General features: G+C 48.7%; 2 protein-coding genes across 2 annotated transcripts; both read right to left on the reverse strand.

Annotated features, from left to right (window-relative positions):
• Positions 1-3,827: 3,827 nt before the first annotated feature.
• HOXA2 (homeobox A2) lies at positions 3,828-5,670 on the reverse strand. Its single transcript, XM_074266787.1, is given in 3 exon segments — positions 3,828-4,594; positions 5,272-5,505; positions 5,508-5,670. Coding segments are annotated over 3 exon segments (1,116 nt in total). The 3' UTR covers positions 3,828-3,875.
• A 5,228-nt stretch (positions 5,671-10,898) lies between these two features.
• HOXA3 (homeobox A3) lies at positions 10,899-15,028 on the reverse strand. Its single transcript, XM_074272196.1, has 2 exons — positions 14,469-15,028; positions 10,899-12,825 (listed from the first exon to the last, which is right to left on the reverse strand). Exons 1-2 carry the CDS (start codon positions 15,025-15,027, stop codon positions 12,053-12,055), a joined length of 1,332 nt encoding a protein of 443 aa, XP_074128297.1. The 5' UTR covers position 15,028; the 3' UTR covers positions 10,899-12,052.
• Between the last annotated feature and the right edge of the window lie 6,222 nt (positions 15,029-21,250).

Raw genomic sequence — 21,250 nt, forward strand, 5'->3', positions numbered from 1 at the left:
AGGGAGGCATAAATGGTGGGCTCTGGTTAGAGCAGACCCCAGCACAAATACTGATTCCCAGGGCCCCAGATCCAGAGGCTGGCTTGGGTTGATCACTGCTTTCCTCCCATCCTCTCCAGTTTTAAGAACTAGATTTTAAAATCTCGGTATGACCCCCCTTCTGTTTCTGTTTTGTATCCTAAAATATAAACCTTAAGCCTTTTCCCTCCTCCATATTGAGCTCCCTCCCCCAATAGCCTCCTCCTTAAAGATGGGAGAACAAAACTGGAGAGTATTCTCCAGCTCCCCCAAGAACACCCTCAACTCACCCCCTTCATCTCTACTCTCCCCTCTCCCAGGTAGAAGCTGTCCCCCCCAATACTGTTTCCCCTTCTATTTTCATTTGTTCCTTTGCCATTTGACCTATAACCCTAATGAGAGACTGAAGCAGGCCCCAAGTGAGCCAATGCAGCCTCTTCCATCAGGATCACCACCCTGTCACCAGGAAGGTTGGAACCTCTGAAAAGAAAGAGTCTGGATGGTGGATGAGGGGCATTGCCTCTTTCCCTTCTTTCCAAGCAAACATCCAATTCTGAGGTTCCTTTTCAGAGATTGTGGGGGCAGGGGCTGGGGGGCTGGGGAGACACTGAGGAGGGAGCTGTACAATCATCCCAGCTAAGGCTTTCCTTTGCAGGAGCACAGCTTCCACTTAGAGTCCCCCTCTTTTCTCCATTTCTACATCTTTGCTTTTAAAAGCTCATCTCTTTTGTTAGCCTCCCACTCGGCCCAGGAGTCTGTGGCCTGCTCTGTCACAATGAAACATAATAGGGAATGATCGAATGTGTTCTATGGCCTCCCCATGTTGGCTGCTTTCTTTCACTGCCTGTTTCTGTATCCCATCCCCCTCCTCTCTCTGTTTTTCCCTCCTTCTTTTGCCCTTTTGCTTTCCCACCAGCCCTCTCAGGGTCTCTTTTCCTCTTTCCTCCTTTTCTTCTCTCCTTCTCTCCTTTCTTCTCTTCTTTCCTCTTTTTCTTTCCCTCTTTCTCCTTTGCTTTTCTTCATTTCTCTGACACTTTCCCCCCTTCCCTCTATTTCTCTCTGTTTCTTATCCTCCATCCCACTCCTATTTCTCTTTCCCTCCTTCTTTTTCCTTTTTCTTCCCTCCCTCACTCCTCATCTTCTTGCCCTCTCACCCTTTTTCCTTTTCCTCCCTCCTCTCACTTTCTCTTTTCCTCTTTTTTTCCTCTTTTTTTATCCTTCCTCCCACTCCCGTGTCTTTCTCTCTCCTTCCTCCTTTTCCTCTCTCTTTTTTTCCCTTTCTTTCCTCTTTTCCCTCTCTCCCTCTTTTTTCCCACTAAGTGGAAGAAGCCCCATGGAGGGGTTTCCCTGGGTGTGTAAATACCCCCATACACACATTCACACAGGCAAAGCGGTCAACAGAACCCGAGATACTGTACCCAGAGGTGCTTCTCCCCATCCGGCTTAGCCTCTCGGCTGCCTGGGCCGGGCTCCCCCAGGCTCGGCGTAGTCCACACCATCTCCTCCACTTCCTTCGGTGTCTTTCGCCTTTCTTGCACTTTCTCCCCACCGGCCATCTCCCAGAACACTGGCCGCAAGGCGAGCGGGAGGCTTGAAGGCAAAAACCTCCCCTCGCTCTGGAGGAAATGGATCTCGGAACTGACGAACCACTTTTAGAGCCTTCTTTGGGCCCGAGGAGGTGAGGGGGGGTCGGCAGTGAGCGATCAAAGAACTCCATGTTTTGTTTTTTTTTAATGGAAAGCTTAGGGGCAGTCTGGGGAAGGGAGCAGAGCTCGTCATTAAAATAAAAAGAGGATGGCTAGGTTTAAAGCGCTTCTTCCCTCCGCCCAAAGCCCTTCTCCTAGAAAGGAAAGGAGGGAGGGGGGTGGGGGTGGGGGAAGCCCAGGCTCGGAGCTTTTCGTGGCACCGGCAGCTTAGCCAAGCTGTTGTTTTAAAAGAGCAATAAAAATGACTTATAGCTTAAACGCCTCCTAACTTAATGCTTTCAGACGGGGATCCCCAGCTCGGGCAAATACGTAAGAGGACTTGTATTTGTGCATGTGTTCCTGCAATTGATCTCTTTGATGACATTCTCATTCATAGAAAGAGTTTGATTTATGAGCAGTAGGAAGAATCCCATCCAGCCCTTTTCCCAGCTCTGGCCCACACAGCCCAGCCCAGCCCAGCCCAGCCCAGCTCTGCCCAGCCCAATTCAGCCTCTCTCCGCTGGGCTCCGGCAAAGACAATCCTGCTCCTTCTCCCAGATGCTGGATAGTTCTTTAAGGAGGGGGTGGGGGGGCCCGAGGAGGTGGAGGGGGGCACGCATTCACACACCCACAGAGCCAAGATCTCATTGTAGCTGCCAAGCTATTACCGCGAAGGTCTTCGGTTAGTAAATCAGACCAGCCCACTCACACATGTTGCTTGCACTCTGTTTTCTCACGGTAAATAACACAATTCACAGAAAGGGGGGAGAAAAAAGAGGGAAGAAAATAAGAGGAGGGAAAAAAAACCAAACAGAACAACCCGATAGCACAGCCCTACATCATATTTTATTGATGTTCATTTAAAGTGCATTTTATATATTTTATAGATTTTTTTTTTTGCTCTGACTTGGGAATCTTCCATATTTTAGAAGATGTTGAGCTGACCCACACTCCATTTTAGATTTCAATTTGCTAACCTGACTTCAGAGCTTTAATGAACCCTTATCTGCCATGTAAACAGGTTTAAGAATGAAATATTGATTTTTTTTTATTTCCTACCCTGAAAAAAAAAAAAAATTCCTGGAAGGACTAACCTGGCCCAGTTGAATGAAAAATCCCTCTGAAATCCATCCTACAGCCTGTAACCATTATTTTGTTTTGTTTTTCTTTCTCTATTTTTTAGGTCTGTTTGCCTGGGACCTCTCAGCAGCTGGGAGACTAATCAAACTCCTTTGGCTGGGTTTGATGGGACTTTTGTTGCTGTCATCATTGGAATGTAGATGTTTTAAACAAAGGTGTAGAAATAAACGAATTGTTTGTGATTTAGCTATGGATCTAGAGACACATGGAGCTTTCTTTTTGTCTTTGTTTTTAAAGGAACTCCACATTCATCACATAAAGGGGGGATATTTCATAGGCACTTTAAGTCTCCGCTCTCCAAAACTCTAACTTTCCCTGACAGAAAGGCTACACGTTTCTCTTTCTTTTATGGGGTCACATCTATGGCTTGTACCTACTAGATAGTCTGATAACAAAATCTATTCCTCTTTTTAAAAAGGGGGAAATGCTTCTCAGAAGCTCTGCCCACCCTCTCACTTTCCTTCTGTTGGCACCTAACGTTTCAAATCAAACTGAATGTTCCCCCCTAATAAATATATTCAAATGGAAATAAAAGAAGAGAGATTGTGAGCAGAATTTTATTTACCAAGTTAGACTAAAAGGAGGGAAAGGAAGCGTTATGAATCTTGGTGGGGGAAGGGGGATAAGAAAATTACTTGTAGCAAAGGAGAATTTATTCTACCAAAAATACTTATGACAATGCATTCTAATGTAATACAAAAATAAAAAGAAAGTGACGATACAATTAGATGGTCACTTTCTTACAGGCCTCATATATTGCTTTCAAGGAATCACCTAGAGGGTATTTGGGTTAAATCCAAAACAACTATAACTTCATTATAACCTGCAAAGATGGCTCTGGAACTCGATCGGGGGAGTTACTAAACCAAAAAACCCCTGACCCAGTTGGGGAGGGGGGAAGGAGGGAGAAAAGGGCAGGAGAGAGGGAACTTTTTTTGTTGAAATCAACTCCGGGGAAAAGAGAAGGCAACCCCCCAAAGGGATTTTTGTTTTGCTTTTTTGTTTGTTTGTTTTTTTTGTTTTTTAATATGTTTAGTAATTCAGATGCTGCAAGTCAATTGTAGTGAGTGTGTCTGTAAAAAAGTCAAAGCTGTCAGCTGAGATATCTACAGGACTGTCGAGAGAGCCTGGTAAACTGGGCGATACGGCCTCTGAAAGCTGGAGGCAGGAATCTGTGGAGAATACGGTGAAGTCTTGTAAAGAGGGGACATCCAAGGCCTCTGGGCTGTCATTGTTCAGGCCCATTGTTGACAAGCAGTTCTGAACAGTGGGTGACTGGTGCTGAAAATGTTTCAGATTTTTCTCATTGCTGGTTAAAGGCGAAACTGGGAAACTTTGGGAGTCGCCATTGTGCACGTTGGGCGCCTGCTGCTGGGACAGGGCGTTTTGCTGAAAAGTGTACCCTTCCCTCTCCAGAAGGGCCCCTGAGACGTTGAGCGCTTGCTCAAAGAGCGATTTCTCCTCTTCTTCCTCGGCTTTCTCGGGGTCCTCCAGGTTCTTGTATTTCCCCTCGCTGTTTTGGTTCTCTTTGCACTGGGTCTGCCTCTTGTGTTTCATCCTCCGGTTCTGGAACCAGACTTTTACTTGTCTCTCAGTCAAATCCAGCAGGGCTGCGATCTCCACCCTCCGAGGTCTACAGAGATACTTGTTGAAATGAAATTCTTTTTCCAGCTCCAAGAGCTGGGTATTGGTGTAAGCCGTTCTCAGGCGTCTGGAGCCCCCGCTGCTGTTATCTGCGATTTCCAGGGATTCTGCAGAAAGGGAAACCGACAAGAGACACACGCACAGTTGGAGGTGGAGGGTCCAAGCGGGGGTTATTCCACTGGAGAATAAATATAGCATAAAGTATCACTGCAACAAAATGGCCGCCCTCGTATGCAGTAAAATCCATTGTGCTGCCCTCCTTGAGCGCCCAGCCCCGCGAAACCCCTTCTTTGCCACCTCAATAAAACGAATGCCTCCGAGTCCCCAACCTCTCTATCCGGGAACAAACTTTATATTAGCCATACTGCAATTTATAATTAATGCATCAGCTGCTTAGCTGAGCAAGAACCATCTATCACTCTTCATTACTGTCAAATACCCAAACTCTAGGACAGCAAGACAAGAGGAGGTCAGTTCCAACTCAAATAAATCATCCCATATTAAACAAGTTAGGGAAAGTTTTTTTTTTCTTTTCTTTTTTTCTTTTTCTTTCTTTCTTTTTTTTTTAATAGCATCGTGGAACCCATCAGCGCCTTCTCTTTTCCACCAGTTCCAGAACCCGTAGTGCAGAAATCGGAGGCAAGCAAGCAGCCCCTCGCCTTCTTCCCATCTTTCTCCCTCCCCCTCCCCAAAAATACAGCCCCGGAGTCCCAGGAAGGGGGAAAGCCGGGATCCAGGAGCTGAGTCGGGTGTGGGTGTGTGGGGGGGAAGTCTTTGAACTGACCTTTGTGGTTCAAGCAGGCATGTCCAGTGGCGGAGGCGGAGGCCGAGGAGGCGGGAGGCAGCGCGGATTTCTTGGAAGCTTTTTTCTCTTTCATCCAGGGGTACTCCGGGGGCTGCAGGGCGCCGGCGGGCACCGGGCTGCCGCCGCCGCCGCCGCCGCTGCCATCGGGGCTCGATTTGGGGCGGCCGCCGCCGCTGCCGTGGCGAGGGTGGCTGCCCGGGTTCAGGCTGGGATGGTCTGCTCAAAAGGAGGAGGAATCAGTGTCGACTGTGAAAGCGACGAGCTCTTGATTGATGAACTTTGAAATGTATCACCGACAGGGGGAAAAGATGTCAGGCACTCAGCGAGCGACGGCTGACTATTGATAAAGCCAGTCTCTCGCTCAAATTCGTAATTCATGGCCTTCTCCTCGGAGCCCCCTCGGAGAAAAAGTTCCCTCTTCTGGAGGGGCTTAGGGGGGGCGGGGGGAAGGCCCAGGCGAAAGGAGAGAGAAGAAAAAAAAATCTCTCATAGAAGATCGCTGCTGGGGTGTTTTTTTTCTAATTCACTGATTACAGCCGTATGGGGACCGCGCTACTATTAAACTATTGAATTCATGGAGACAAGGTTGAAATTGGACCGAATTGGCTGTCACATGATTGCTTCTGCCCAATGACAATTTGGGCTTTAATCAAAAGAAGCCACTGTCTGTTTGATTGATCCAAAAAAGTCGGGAAGGAACGCCTCATTGGGGGCTAGCGAGGCTTTATTTACACTTTTTTAAAGGCAAAAAATACATCTTGGTGGGTGTGGGTGTGGAAGGCTAGGGTGGGAGTGCGAGAGTAAGGGGGCCGCCGGCCTCCGAAGCCAGCGAGATCTGTGTGTGCTCTCGCGTGCGCGCGCGTGGATGTGTGTGTGTGTGTGTGTGTGTGTGTGTGTGTGTGTGTGTGTGTGTGTGTGTGAGTCCGGGATGCTGATCTAGCCGACTGCCGCCCTCCCTTCTCCTCCCGCACACTCCTAGCATTGTTTGGGACTGTCAGGAAGAAGCTTCGCACCTCACAAATCAATCTGACGCCTGCAGTCATTAACAAAGTAATCCATTAATCTTCAAAGTTTTGACACCGGAGGGCCCCCGCATCTTAGCCACATAAGTTCTTCTCTGAGAGGGGGGCAAAGACAGAAGGAGGGAGAGAAGGAGTGGAGAGAGAGAGAGAGAGAGAGAGAGAGAGAGAGAGAGAGAGAGAGAGAGAGAGAGAGAGAGAGAGAGAGAGAGAACAAATTGAGGATGCCAGCTTTGGAACTAGTTAAGAGAAGATGGGGAAGAAAAAGGGAAAGAAAACTAAAAAGGCCAGCAGGAGACTCTCTCTCTCTCTCTCTCTCTCTCTCTCTCTCTCTCTCTCTCTCTCTCTCTCTCTCTCTCTCTCTCTCTCTCTCTCTCTCTCTCTCTCTCTCCTTCTCCTTCCCTCCCTTCCTCCCTCCTTCTCCTTTCCCTCCTCTCTCTCCTTTCTCCTCTCTCTCCCTCCTTTACCTCTCTTTCTTTTTCTCCCTCTCTCCTTTCCTTCCCTCCTCCTCTTTAATTTTCCCCTTCTCTCTTTCCCCCCTTTCTCCTTCCTTTACCTCTCTCTATCCTTCCTTCCCTCCGTCTCTCTCTCTCTCCCTTTCTCTTTTCTTTCCCTCTTCCTCTCTCACTTCCCCACCCCTCTCTGCTCCTCTTTCTTTCTCGATCGCTCTCTTTCTCCGCTCCCCCCTCCCCCTTCTTCCCCGGTGTACAGTGCAGTGCACAATTGGCCTGCGTCCGCTCAGCCCATTGTTCGCCGGACTTTCCGCAGCAGCCTCGCATCTGGCTCCTGGGGGAAGCGGAAAATAGAAGGCAGCTTTTGTGTGCTCCAAGATTTTCCCTTGCAGTCAACTTCCCCGGAACGGACCGTGACAGATAAATGCATAAGCCAGTAGGGACCCAGATCCATATATACAAAACCTATGTAGAGGGAGCCTTATAGCCAGAGGCATGTAATAATGCAGAATATAGCATGCTCCGGGCTGCTGACTTCTTGTGTTTAATACCCGTAGTACACAGGGGTCCGGTGAGTATATCCGATTTCCTGGAAGTCAGCGCCAAAGAGAAGGAAGTCGCTTTTTCTTCCCCCCTTTATTCTTCCTTTTTTTTTTTTTTAAATTGTTGTTTAACTATTTCTTTGGGGTTTGGATTTCTTGAAGTGAAATTCGTCGCACCTGGAAAACAGGCTTCTTTCCCAGCATCAATCACCTGGACTCTTCTTTTTCTTGGGGCCGTCTCAACAGCTCCAGGGCTGGGAATTGCAATTCGGACCCTTGTTCTGTTCGGTGAAATCGAAACCAGAGTTAAAAAGAGCAGGGAGAAGGGGGGGGCGCAAAGAAAAGCGCCCAGGGACTTTTGTGCTAGGAGAATCCCGAAATTGAAGATCTCTCAGATCCAATTCAGTTTCCTTCTAAAAAAAGAAACATTCATTTTGAGCTACCAAATCTCTCCGATAAAAGTCATCAAGGCACAAAAGAAAAGAAATTTTTAAAAAGGAAGAGAGCAGTATTTGAAAAAAAAAAACCGCCCCCCTAAAAAATACCTTGGTGATGATGGTGATGGCGGAACGCTTTTGCTTCCTTTGACAAAGGCCAAACAAATCTTCCCCAAACTAGCCCAGTATCCACACAGCTAAAAAAATAAATTACTCTAAAAGGGTTAGGGAGAGAAAAAAAAAATCCACGGTTACAAACCAGAAATTCCCACTCCAGAAGACAGAGGAAGGGAGAAATGTTCTATTCTGGGCGTTTAAAGCAGTCGGGTTAAAATTAAATACAGTGTGGGACTGGTCATTTACTAGCTAAAAGCAGCGCCTTATGGATAGAGATGCTTTCCCGGGGAAAAAAAATGTAGGTTTTTAATTTTCTTGCTTTTATTCCACACAAAGCTCTGAAGGAAGTCTGGGTGCGATCAATCTTATTCGCCAAAAGGTCTGACAGCTCCTGGCCCTTGACAACACATTGGGAGCTTCTTGCTCTTTCCAAGACCAAATGTTGCCGAGAAATGAGGGAAGAGCAAGAAACGCAAGTAAACAGGGACCAATGTTTCTTTTTAGATATTTTCGTGGCAGAAAGGGTTAGGGGGATGGTTTGGGGCGCCGAGCTTTGCAGGGGTACGGGTTGGCGACCGCTGTCTTTGGCTTTTGCTTGGAAATCTTGGGGCTGGGGTGGGAGCTGAAGCAAGAAAGCAGGAAGCATCCGCCTGCAGATTTCTGCAGGCTTTGTGACTTGAGCTGAGTGGGCGCTGAATTCTGCTAGTCCTTTCTGGGGCTTCTAATTCAAAAACCATCTGGAAGAAACTCTTTTTCTCTGGCCACTTAACAGCAAGATGTCTGAAAACTTATTATTTTAACTAGAATCTATTTTAATAAGGATTTTACAAAAAAAAATCTAGGAAACTAGATGAGATGGAATAGGTTTTTCCCTTGAAAGTCAAAATTAATATTTTGGCTAACAAGATCCAGAAAATCATTTTATCATTTTATTTTTTTTAAATCTCTGCCCTCGGGGAAGGAGGTAGCTATTAATCCAGTTCATTCTCCCTTAAAGGCTTCTTTTAAAAAACGGACTCAAAGGATAGAAGGAATTTACTCTAGCCTCCTTTTCTCTACTTCCTCCCACTCAAATTACAGCATTTATTTGTCTAAAAATAGTTAATATTTTTTCTCCCATTTCTTTCAGTCCAAAGACATAGAGACTGCATTCCTTACAAAGCCTAAATTTTAGTTTTATGTATTTATCAACTGCGCCATTTTTCCATAGAGGAATGAGAGAAATGGGGAGAAATGACAATAAGGGATTTCTTTTTAACCAAACCTCCCTCAAATTCTCTCTTAGTCGATGGCCCTGGCAAAGAGAAGATGGAGAAATCTCTAGATGGAGATGAAAACATACAAATAGGTTCTGTTCGCAGGAAGCATCTCCTCCCGGCCGCTACCCGCTACCCTTTCCCGTTCTCTTTTTAAAAGAAAAAAAAAAAAAATTTAAACGTTATATTTCTTAACCCGACTAAGAGCAAATCACCCATCCCCATAGATATGTCTACACATCTACACAGGATATTTCAAAAGGTCATTCGAGGAAAGTTTTCAGAGGAAGATAAAGAACAAGATTAAGGATATTTTTGAGTGAACAAAATGGCGACATTTTTTTCTCCCTGTGCTTTGAGAGATGCAGCAGAGAGAGGGGGAAAGCTGATTTTTTTTCTACCTAAAATACGTGCTTAGCTACAGATACAGATGTCTTTTCACTTCACGCTTTCAGCTCAGAGCTGATATAGTACATAAATATGGATCTAAAAATCCATTGGCTTAAAATAAAAACCCTCGGGATGGAAATATTTCTTTTTTAATGTGTGGGCTTTGGGTTCTCTCTCAGAGGGTAGTTCTTTCTGCAGCTCCTTGAATAGCAATACAATATTTAATTTAAAAAAAAAAGCAAAAGAAAGCCCTTGGAAATATTGCATTTTATTGGGAAAATAAGAAACTACTTTCTCTGTCTGCTCTTTAAGTGTCTGATTGTCTCTACTTCTGTCTGTCTTTAAGTCTGTCTCTTTCTTAAAAAAAAAAAAAACAAAAAAAAAACAAAAAAAAAAAAAAAAAAACAAGGGAGCAGAAGGGGGAGACCAGGTTCAGAAAATGGGAGAAAATATACAAATCCTGGGAAGAAGGGTCATGCTTGAAAGCCGCCACTGACTGTCAAGCAGTCCAGGGAAGGAGAAGGCTTGGCTAGCGGCTGCTACCTACTTTCCCTTCACGTTCAGCCCCCTTTGTGAGCCTGAACTACCGTAGTTACCGAAAAACCGCCTCAAACCTCATAGGCGATTTATGACGGACCGTCTCTTCCAGGAGTGATTAACGACATGGGAAGCCATAAACGACTGTATTTCGAATTTGCCCCTTGGAAACGGCGTCCCGCCGCCCCTGATTTGTATGCCTGGCTCCGTTGGCCTTTATTTAAGGCAGCCCCCGCACAATGTAACAGCCTTTAGCTTCTCTCTTCTGACCCTGGAAGGGAAAGTGTGGGAGTAGACAGAGGTCCCCGGGGCAGGAGAGAGGAGCGTCCTTCTCCCTTGGGGAGCCATGAAGGAGGGAGACGTAGAGGCAGGAGAAGGGGAGAAATACACAGAGAGAAAGGGGAAAGAGAAAGCTCTCCAGAGAAGATGGCGATCGCCTTCCTTCCTCCTCGAGCAAGGAGTGGTGAATCTCCATCCCCGCCCCCATTGCCCCCCCACCCCTGACTCCCGCAGCTTGTCGGGCCCAGCACCAACACCTGTGTTCGCGGCGCTTTGTTCCCGGCTTGCGAGCTCCAGGGTAACTCTGGCTCAGGCCCGGGCCCCGGCAGCTCCGAGGCGCAGCCCCAGAGCCAGCCCAGCTAGAGTTTGTCGGACCCCGAGCTCTCACCGAGGGCGCCCCGCGCCCCCACCCGAACCCACACAGCCCTCTAGCAGCACTCCAAGGCCAACCCTAGGCCAAGGCTGCTTCCTACAGCCCTGCTCCGGAGGGGGGCCGAAGGGGGTTGGGGAGGGGGGTGCCCGGAAGGATGCGGAGATTGGGGAAGCCGTGGGAGTGGGGGGGATGCCTTGGGCTACCTGTGCCTCGCCTCCCTTCTCCACCGCGTAAGCAGTCCCCAATATCGGCCAAAGAACACGTTCTGAAAACCGAATTAGTCAGAATAAAAACTTTATTTTTTTTCCTGTTTTTTTGTTTTTTCAGAACGTGAGCAGCAAGGAATGTAGACCTCTCGAAACAAATCTGGGATTTTTTTTTCACGTTTACAGATTGTTGGGGGGAGGAAAAGGGGGGTTCGTTTAGCCCGATGTTACAAGCATAAACTATTGTTGACAAAAAGAAAAAGAAAGAAAAAAGGAAAAACGTGGCTTCTCTCTGGTTTTGTTACAATCGTTACCATCTTGGTGAGGGAATTCTCTTTCCCTTTCGAACCAAACTGTGGTAGGACGCCGATCTGCCACTGAACAAAAGGTCAGAGGACAGCTCCTGAACAATCAGGGTATAGATTGGGGGGGAGGGAGCAGGGGAGGGTTTTTTTTTTAATATAAATATGAACGGATGGGGATAAATAATATTTAAACACTTAGATTATTCAATGTTTGCAAAAAAAATATAAATAAATCTGACTGTTCACCAGCATACACACATCGAGAGACGGACACAGATTCATTATTGTCCAGGGAGACCCTGTTTCAAAGCTCCCTTTGATATCCTTTCTCGCTCTTTAAAAGAAGTGCAATAAAAAACAACTAAAAATAATAATTAATAATAATAAAACACAACTTAATCGCTTCCTCTCGGGAGCCATAATGTACGAACAAATTCACATTGAAGAATTCGGCTAGAAAATTTGTTCATATACCCTGTTTCTGATAAAAGAGTAAAAGAAGGTGAAGGAAGGAAGCCCCCTCCTCTCGCCCCCACCCTACCCCAGCCAAGGAGAGCCAGAGGACTCGAGTTGGGGGCAGATAAATATCACCATGGAAACTCTAGAGCCATTCAAGCAACGAATATTGCTACGTCATATAAACTATAAAAAGGCTTTACCCAAGAAAACAAAAGAGGGGATGGGGGAGGGGAGAGAGGAGAGAGGAGAAAAAGAGACAAGGAAGGAAGGATCATTTAAAAAAAAAAAGGAAGGAAGGAAGAAAGGAAAAAACCACAAAACTAAAAAAAAAAAAAAGAAAGAAAGAAAGAAGTGGGTTGACTTTGTGTCCACTCAACCCCGAGGTCCATCACAGATGGGTCAGTTTGGGCGCCTCCTGAATTCTTCCCTGAGAAGGATGGTGAGCTGTAAGGTCTGTGTAGGTGGGGTGGGGCTCACAAGGTCCATGATGATGGTTATTGGCGATGGGCCCGGGCCCCCCATAGTCCATGTTGGCTGAGACAGGATGGGGCAGATGAGTCAGACCAAAGATGGAAGACCCGGAATTACTCATGGGCTCCACATAGTTGCCCCCCACGAAGACGGGGCTTCCCTGTAAGTGTGGGGTCCCATAACTACCGTTGCCTTGGAGGGGGTGAGGGTCGTAATCTGGAGTGACCGAGGCAGTCCCCGAATACCGCTTCTGAGGAGGTGGGCAGCTGTTAAGGGCAGCTGGGTAGGAGTTGGGGAGGCCATAGGCGTTCTGATGAGGCTTGCTAAAGGCCGGGGGCGACTGGGGCTCGTAGGGAACACTGTTGACCAGAGAATGCATAGAGTTCAGGTACCCTCCGGCACCAGAAGGCACCGGGCTGCGGCTGGGGGACTGCCCCCCAGAGGACGTCATCATGCCCTTGCCTTTCTGATCCTTTTTATATTTCATCCTGCGGTTCTGAAACCAGATTTTGATCTGTCTCTCGGTAAGGTTGAGCAAGTTGGCCATCTCGACCCTCCTGGGCCTACACAGATACCTATTGAAGTGGAATTCCTTCTCCAGCTCCACCAGCTGGGCACTTGTGTAAGCTGTTCGAGCCCTCTTGGAGGATGCTTGCCCCGGGGGGCTTTTATCGCCAGAGCAACTCTCACCTACACAAATCACACACAAAGAAGAGGATGAGTACTCTAGAGCCAGAGAGCCCCCAGCCCCTGCACTCTGAGCCATTGAACATGGGCCTCCCTCTGGACCACCGGGAGGTGATTAGAACAGCTGGTCCAGAGAGGTGCTCTCCTTCATGGCCTGCTCCTCTCTGCTCCCACCCCCTGCTGCTCACCTTCCAGACCCCGGGAGGTCTCCAACAAGCTAAACTGAAAGGACACACAAATACCCCCCCTTCCAAACGAGGTGACAAACTCCTTTCTCTTGGGGGTTTTAAGGGAAACATATGGTTTTGGAAAGGGTGAGAAGAAAATGTGAAACAGACAATTGAAACGGGTGAAATTCAGTGTAGTGTAAAATTCATCTTCATCCTTCAAGATGAAAAGGAAGCCTCCCCCAAAAGAAAAGTTTCCCCCTCCCTCATTAAGAGGGAAGCCTGCTGTAAGTCTCTCTTCAGTTTCCTCAGATCTCCAATTCTCCAAACACATATAGTGAGGGTGAGGACATCCAAGTGGAAATGCTTGAAAGAAAAGCCCTGAAGCATCCTGAACACTGGAGAAGATCTGTTAGAGAGTACAACTTGCCCTTTCCTTGAATGGCTATCATATACCTAGAAAATTAGTGGGGGTGGGGTTGTAGACTTTAGCTGGGAGACATGTGGCAGAGAGGTATCATTCCAGACTTTCCCAAGCTTTTCCTTACACTCACACTCTTCCTGGGCACCCCCAAGGCATCCCCAGTCAGATATGGTTTGTTCCAGGTTTAGAACTACTTCAAGCAACATCAGCTGGAAAGGGGGCAGATGTAAACAAGATGCCTGAAAGCTACAGCTAGGGCTCTTTCATCCACTGGGGTTTGTATCACTCAGGCCCATGTGGTTCACATTAAGATGACAAACACCATAATCTCCCACCCCTCTGCCTTCTTTTTTTTTTTTTTTTTTTTTTTTTCCCCAAGGCCTGACTTTATTGTGCTAACACAGAGCATGGGTTCACTAGAACTGTGTAAATCAGACCTTCAACCCACTGGGGCAAAAATAGCATCTGATTATAAGCAAAGCATTGATTCTGACTGCAGGTGATCATGAGCCATTTTATTGGAGTTACACTTCAGCCCTGGGTCACTGTCTTATTATATTCAATCTGTGCCAAAAAGACAAAAAAGAAAGAGAGGGAGAAAAAAAAGAGAAAGTATGACTCAGGATGGTCTTCTGGCTAGGGGCCCAAGTCTCAGGCCTCCAGAGATACATCAGAACTCAATAGAAAGATGAGGGATAGAACCAGATTCCTAGTCCTAACACTTGGAAAGCCTGCCCTGCCCATCACCAAGATTCTAGGAGAAGGAAAGAAGGGTACTTACTCTCTAGAGTCAGTTTTCTGTGAGATATACTAGAGAACCACACTCTTGGGGGAGGAAATCTGAAAAGTTTATGGGAAAACCAAAGCCCCAGGGTGAGGAGAATCCCAGAGCACAAGGGGCTTTATGCTGTTCTGTGTTCCTCTCTCAGCCAGACTGGTTCTGGATCAGGGAAGAGTGGAGGAAGGGAAGGAGGAAGCAGTGTGAAGAAGGGGAGCTTGGTGGGGGGAAAGGAGACAGGTGAGCACCCGTCCCTTGCCTTGCCAACAATGGTTACCTGAACTGGAGCTGCTGTTTTTCTGTTTTGTGTTTTGACGAGACTCTTTCATCCAAGGAAAGATTTGTTTGGACATGGTAGGCGAATTGAGCATGGGACTCTTGGTGGGGGCTGGATTGTTGCTGGCATTTTGAGGTGGCGAGACAGAGGGAGGGGGCTGTGAGGACGATGGAGCCGAAGGAACAGGGGGCTGAGCCGGCTGCTGGGGCTGTTGGGAAGATGGTGGTGGAGCCTGCTGCTGCAGGGGCTGCTGCTGGGGCTGCTGGGGCTGCTGCAGGGGCTGGGGCGGAGGCTGTTGGGATTCGGCAAGGCCCTGAGCCTGGCCACCCTGGGCCCCGATGGTTCTCATACAGCTCTCGTTGATGTCATTGGCCTTGTGGCGGGCCACGGCGCTGCCAGGGGACTGCAGGGAGCAGGCCGGCCGATGGTACTCGCTTTCCACCAGCGCCGAAGGCGGAGGATATTGCTGATGACTCGCATTATAAGTGAAACCGTTTGCTCCTTGGTATGGGTAGCCGCCGTAGATCGCCGAATTGTCGTAGTAGGTCGCTTTTTGCATTTCGTTGTATCCCAGTATTTATTTCACACACTGACAGGGTCTTGACACCCTTGAAGCCGAACATTGGCACCCCCCTCCGTCACGTGACGTTCCTCTGCCAATGGCCGCCCCCGACAGACCTGGGGGTAGGGGGGAGAGATGAGAAGCGCAGCGCGGTGAGGGCTCAGTACAAATCCATCTTACTTTCAATAGCTAAGTGACATGAAAGCCATAGAAGAAAAAGTGGTCAGCAATATTTAGCAGCATGACTTGGCCCGGGGCGCGGGGAGCCGAGCTATAAAAAGCCGCTGGCATTTACTGGCAGCCTCCAATATTTGGTTAGCTTGGGCCTGGACTCGGAGGGTTTTCCAAAGCAAGGGAGTCTGGGGGTTTTCCAAAGCAAGGGGGTCTGGGGGTTTTCCAAAGCAAGGGGGTCTGGGGGTTTTCCAAAGCAAGGGGGTCTGGGGGTTGGAGTGGGCACAGGCTTTGCGCTGGCCTCCTCTCTTGATTCCATCCCCCAGCCAAGAAGGCTCTGGGAAGATTGGGGTCTCCCTCTGCCAGAGGTAGAGGACCCAGAGAGCCGCAATCAGCCCCTTCCTTTCTCACCTCCTCTGGTGGAGTCGTTGTCACCCTCGCCCTTTGGGGAGGTGCTAGGGACCCAGCGGGTTTATCAGCTAGTCAGTCCTAGGGACAAGACTTCTATTTCCCAAAGAAATCAGCACCAGTTCTTGCTCTCTTCTAGCCACGTCTCCTCCTGCACACACACACACACACACACACACACACACACACACACACACACCACTGAAAGTTATGATTGTCTCTTTGGGATTCGAGGAAACCAAAACTTGCAAGCCCAGACCAATTTCAAAGATCTCGTATTTACCGCCTTCTTCATCTAAACTAACCCTCTTGGACTTTAGGTCTCCAGATCCTTCGGGGAAATTGAAAGGAATATAGGAGAAAACACCACCAAAACCCCTTCCTCTTCCATCCCCGACAAATCTCGATTCTAATTCAGAGGCTGTTCTTTTCAGCCTCCATCCCTGCTTCCAGATATTTTGGATCAGCCAGCACCCCCAGAGCTGTCTTCCAAAGCAAAAGGCACCCCATCCCTGCCTCCCAGGAATGTCTGAGGTGCTGGCTTTTTCATGGCACCTACCAAATTCTACCTGTTAAAACATGATGGATTAGAGGGGGGGAACCCACCAGGAACCTGAAAAACCAGCGTTCATCTCCATGACCACCGCTTGAACTTTCCTTCCAACTTAACGATAATAGGCTCTGTCTTAGAAACTGCTATGTAATTTGATGTATGGGGGTCATTTGGCTCGGGAAGAGGGGATGGAAAGACAAACCAGAAATCACTCCTTCAGTTCCTCAGTCGTTTTTGTTGTTTTCAAAGATGTTTGCTAACTTCACTACTTTACCTGCCTCTCCATAATCAATTAAAGAAGGCACGCTAGAGTTAAGTAGCATCTGAGATTTGGAGTGAAGAGAGTTCTCTGGGAACTGAGATCCAGAGAGTTTCTTTGGATTTCCAGTCTTAAATCCAACCTCTTGTTACCAGCTCAGAAAAAGTTTCACCCCTACTGCATACATGTGCAAATAATACGTATTTACATACACAGACACACACACAATATTAATGCTATTTTCCCTGGGCACTTAAAAGAAAAGTGATCAAGAACTATTTGTGGACAGTTTCAGGCCTAACCGTATATATTTGCATTCCAAGTTGTTCAGGATTACAGGGGAATAGCAGGCACTTTGTTAGCTTTAAAAAAAATTTCCATCTATCAGTGGGTGAATCTGATTTCGTTTTTAATAATCTGCTCCTTTGGATTTTATTATTAAACCAACAATCTGATCAACATCTGGAAAGCAGGCACAATTAATTCTCCAGTACCTCAATTAAAAATTACAGCGTCTCCTACCCAAAGTGATTGTATGTGAGCCCTGGGCTCTGGAGTATTGTTTAGCCCTTGGAAATAAATGAGAAGATCCAGATAGCACAACTGGAAGAAAATCAAATCTTAAATAATAGTGTAGAAGCCAGTGGTGAATTTAATATCACAATTTCCTGTTCTCCTACTGAAAAGGGTTCCTATTCCATTTGACAGTGTTAATGTCTAACATTGTAAATATTTTAGATACCAGGCTTGTGTTAAATACAATGTCAGGTTAAGAAAATCACTCCAGACACTTGAACAGCAAGATATTAGATAAAACAAAATTAAGTTGATTTTGAAAGTGCAATACTTCAAGTGACTTGCTAATCCATTATCCCAAGCCAGATCGGGCTCCTGCTTAACTTCAAGGCTTTCACGAAGTTGTGTACTGCTTGGTTAAAATTCAGAGCAAAACAACAACCGGGATCCTCAAAGATGGGCAATCACTTCCCAGGTCCAACCCCAAAGTTATCCTATTGTCTAAGGACCCCAGGCGACCCTCGGGCCCAAGCAGTCTCTCCCCAAGTTTGCTTCCTAATGAAGTTGGAGGTCAGTCTGGCAGGAGGTTCTCCTCCACCCCAAAGACAAAGGCTTCAGCAAAGATTCCAAGGCATAAAAAGGAAATAAATAAAAGTCTATTTCTGGGCCATAACCAGGTGCAGCTGAGCAGAAATCGAGTCAGAGGCTAAATGGACTGCATGGAACAGCCCCTATTGTCTACCTTTTAGATCTGGCCAAATTCAGGCTCCTTTCTCCCCTACCTCCTTGCTCTCCTGCTCCCCCCCCCAAGCTTTCATCCCAGATCAGAAGGGGGAAGCCAAGTGAGAGCCCCCACAAGTGCCCAGTCCCCCGTCCCCACGAAAAAGAAAAGTTAAGAGGAAAAGTGGGCATGGGAGGTGGGGGTGGGGGGGCGGGGGTGGGGGAAACGGCCTGAACTCGAAGTCTAAGGGTATCAGTCACTGCCTGCGAGGAAGCTGCAGCTTGTGAACTCTTCATGAACCGAGATTTAAGTCTGTGGCCATAAATCACCGAGACACAAACTCCGCCATTCAGCACTGATAGCGGCGGCGGCGGCGGCGGCGGCGGCCTGTGGCCCAGCTTACCTTAACTTCTGACGACGGACGCGGAAGGAGGCAGGCACCCTCCTCCCGTGCTCCGGGCCGGCTGCCCCGGCCCAGGTCCCCTCCGGCTCGGTCGGGATGGGCACCAGCTCCAGGCATCAGCCGCCGGGAGGAAGACCCCGGAGCCCAGGCGCGAGGAGAGGCGTGACTCCACTCGCTGCTCCTGCACTACTCGCCGAGGGCTGGCAGGGGCGGCTCGGACCCCCCCTCCCCCCACCCACCCCCTCCCCTAGCACCCCCTCCCTGCCCTTCCTGAGGGCAGCAGCCGGGGCCCCGAGATAAGAGCTACCGCCGGGCTTTGGCTAGGGTAGTGGCACCGAGATGGGTATGTTTCTTATGAATATTACACGCGGAGCAGCAGCGTCTGGTCGGGGTGGGGGGTGGGGGTGGGATGGGGGTGGGGGAGAGGCAAAGCCGACTGGGGAAGCGCGGGCCGGAGTGGGGGGATGGGGATCGAGGGAGCTGAGGAGTAAGGAGAGAGAGGGAGTGAACGAGGAAAGGAGGGCAGCCTCCCCCCACCCCCACCTCCTCATCCCACCCCCTCCCCGCTCTGAGGCGTCACTAAAGTCCAGGAAAATTATGCTAATGAAGACAAACAGCTCTCACAAAGGGGCTTTCTCACCAGGGTCTTTATTTCTTATGAATCTGTTGGAGAAACCTCCTAAGATAGCGCTCGGCCATGGAGGGGGGCGGAGAGGAACTAGGGTGGGGGACACCAAAGTTTCCCCGACACTAAGTGGTTAACTTCCGAAGCAAGACGTTCTCCCGGCCCCCCTGCACCATCCCCAACTTCCAGGGAAAGAGAGGTGGGCCTCCATTTCCCCAGCTTTTAGCCAGGGTTGCCAGGGGGTCAGGCAGAGTCCTGTTAGGTCAATCATTAGCTCGCGCTCGATTCGACTGTATTTTTACATGGGAAGGAGTGGAGCAGTTTCAGCCTCAGGAGGAGTAGGGAGCTGAGGGGTGTGGGGGGAGGGAAGGCAGATTTCCACGCCAATCCGGCCGCCGTGCCTGGGATGGGGCTCACCTAGACTCTCGCCTGTGTGGCCGGGCCTCTAAACTCTCCCGCAATTTACGGCTTAAGAGCAGCATGTCAAAGATGGTGTGTTTCGCACCGGTCCCAGCGCGAGCTCCCAGCTATTCTTTCCAATTGGGGGACAGGGGGAGGGGAGCGTGGGGATGCACTTCTGCCAGGGTGTCCCCTTCAGAGTGGACACTCCCGGCACCCTCCCTTCCGCAACGTGCCTCAGACCCAGCAGGGGATTCGAGGGGGACCCAGAAGGCCGCTTTCTGTGGGCCTGCTGGGTGTCCTAGGTGGCGGCAAGGGAAAAATGGAGATTGGGCGTAATTCCGAGGCGTCAGCGGTCCCATCCTGCTCAAAGGAAGGTGTTAAAAATATAAATAGTATGTTTAAACTCGCGAGGAGCCAAAGTGTCACCTTAGAGCCCAAACAAAGCCGGGGGAAAGGGAGCAGAGCTAAAGCGCTCTCAGGCCAGGGCGGCCGCTCATGCATACCAATGGTTTTTTGTCATTTATGGCCAGGCAAGATTTATGACTTCATGCACCAAAGCTGTAAACAGAGAACTAAAACAGAAAACACTTGCTCCTTATGGCATATTGCGACGGCCCAACATGAAAGGAGAAGCCGGGTCGCGTAGGAGGCGAGGCGAGAGGGGGCCGAAAAATCCGCTGGCCTGCAATTTCTCTTCAAGCCAAAAGCCCACCCCCAGGTTGGATGTTTCCCTGGAAGAAAAGAGGCTAGGTCAATAATCAACCCCGCACTTTCTCCTCCAAACTGCTGATGCGACTGGCTCCCCGTTTCCAGCTAAACTAGCTGCAGGGAACGAAAGGAAAGCTGCCAGAAACTTAGTGCAAGAAGAGGAGGACGCTAAGCAGCCGGGGCCGGGGTTAGAGGTGGGAGAGGGCACAGAGATGGGCTGCTGTCGGAAAAGAGGACTGGGGGATGTCTCGACCTCCTCCGAGTTCTCTGGGAATTGAGCGGGCCAGGAGAAGACTCTAGAAAGTCACTCCCGAGACCAAGCTAGGTGCTTCTAACCCGGAGAGCTTAAAAAAAGGGAAAAAAAAAATTCCCTGGGAAGGGGGGAATCTCAAATAGATAGCCTGGGATCGGGGGCAGCTTTCAGCCTCCCCGGAGCACCTCCGAAGCAGCAGAATAGGGGTCCGGGGCACACAAAGGTGCTTCCTTCGTTGACTTTTTCTGCTCGGGCCAGTGGTGGGCCATAGGCGTGCAAGGGGAAGGGGTGAGTTGGCATCTCGGGAAGAAGGCGGCCAGAGATGCAAAAACGGGCGCCCCTCCTCAGGTCACTTAAGAAAACGGATACTTTGAAAGGATTGATGGTGGATTTCTAACAATCATTTGGTTCGTCCGTGCTTGGGGGTTTTTTACGTCGCAATTGCTTTGGGTTTTATTTATTTGGACCAAAATAAAAGCAATAGCCTTGAAAAGATTTATCGGCTCCGAGATTCTCCTCCTCTCCCCGCCCCACCAGTCCCTGGCTGGGCTCTGATCTCGCAAAGCCCAATTTCTTTCGCATATATTTTCTGCCTTTTTCTCTCGAGCTTTCTTGCGAATTCAAAACCAGCTTCCCCTTTCCCTAAGAAACAAGCTAAATTAGGCAATTCCAAACCTTTTCGCCCAGCCTTGAGACCGAGAAAGCTACAATTGCGGGGCTCTCGAAGAGTAGGAAAGCAAACTTCTCTGAGAAGATTGAGACCGCTTCCAATCTTCTATTCGGGGTTTCATCTGCAATGGGACAAAGCTCCTGGGAGAGGAATTTCCCCATGAAGCTAAGAAGCGCTTCCTTTTAGCCGTGTTCGGGATCCGAAGGGGGGAGAGAGCGATTTTTGCTGGCAGGAATCGGGGATCGAAATCCCACTCAGGGCAGGAAAACGCGGGCTGAGATCAATATCCAGGTCATTCTTAAGAGAGGGGCAATGAGGCCGTGTCTAGAGGAAGGAGATTTTTTTAATCTGCTCTGGCTGATCTCCTTCCCTTTTCCCTTTTCCGGAGAAGCGAATTTTGTAAACTGATCCGCCGCGTTTTGTTCAGTGCGGATGCTCCCTTCGAGAGCCGGGAAGCAGAGTCTCATTTGATATCCATTCGACTCTCCAGCACTAAACAGATCATAAAGGGCAGTTCTACAAACCTCGCTT

The sequence above is a fragment of the Sminthopsis crassicaudata genome, chromosome 5, assembly GCF_048593235.1.
Source record: "Sminthopsis crassicaudata isolate SCR6 chromosome 5, ASM4859323v1, whole genome shotgun sequence".
Lineage (NCBI taxonomy): Eukaryota > Metazoa > Chordata > Mammalia > Dasyuromorphia > Dasyuridae > Sminthopsis > Sminthopsis crassicaudata.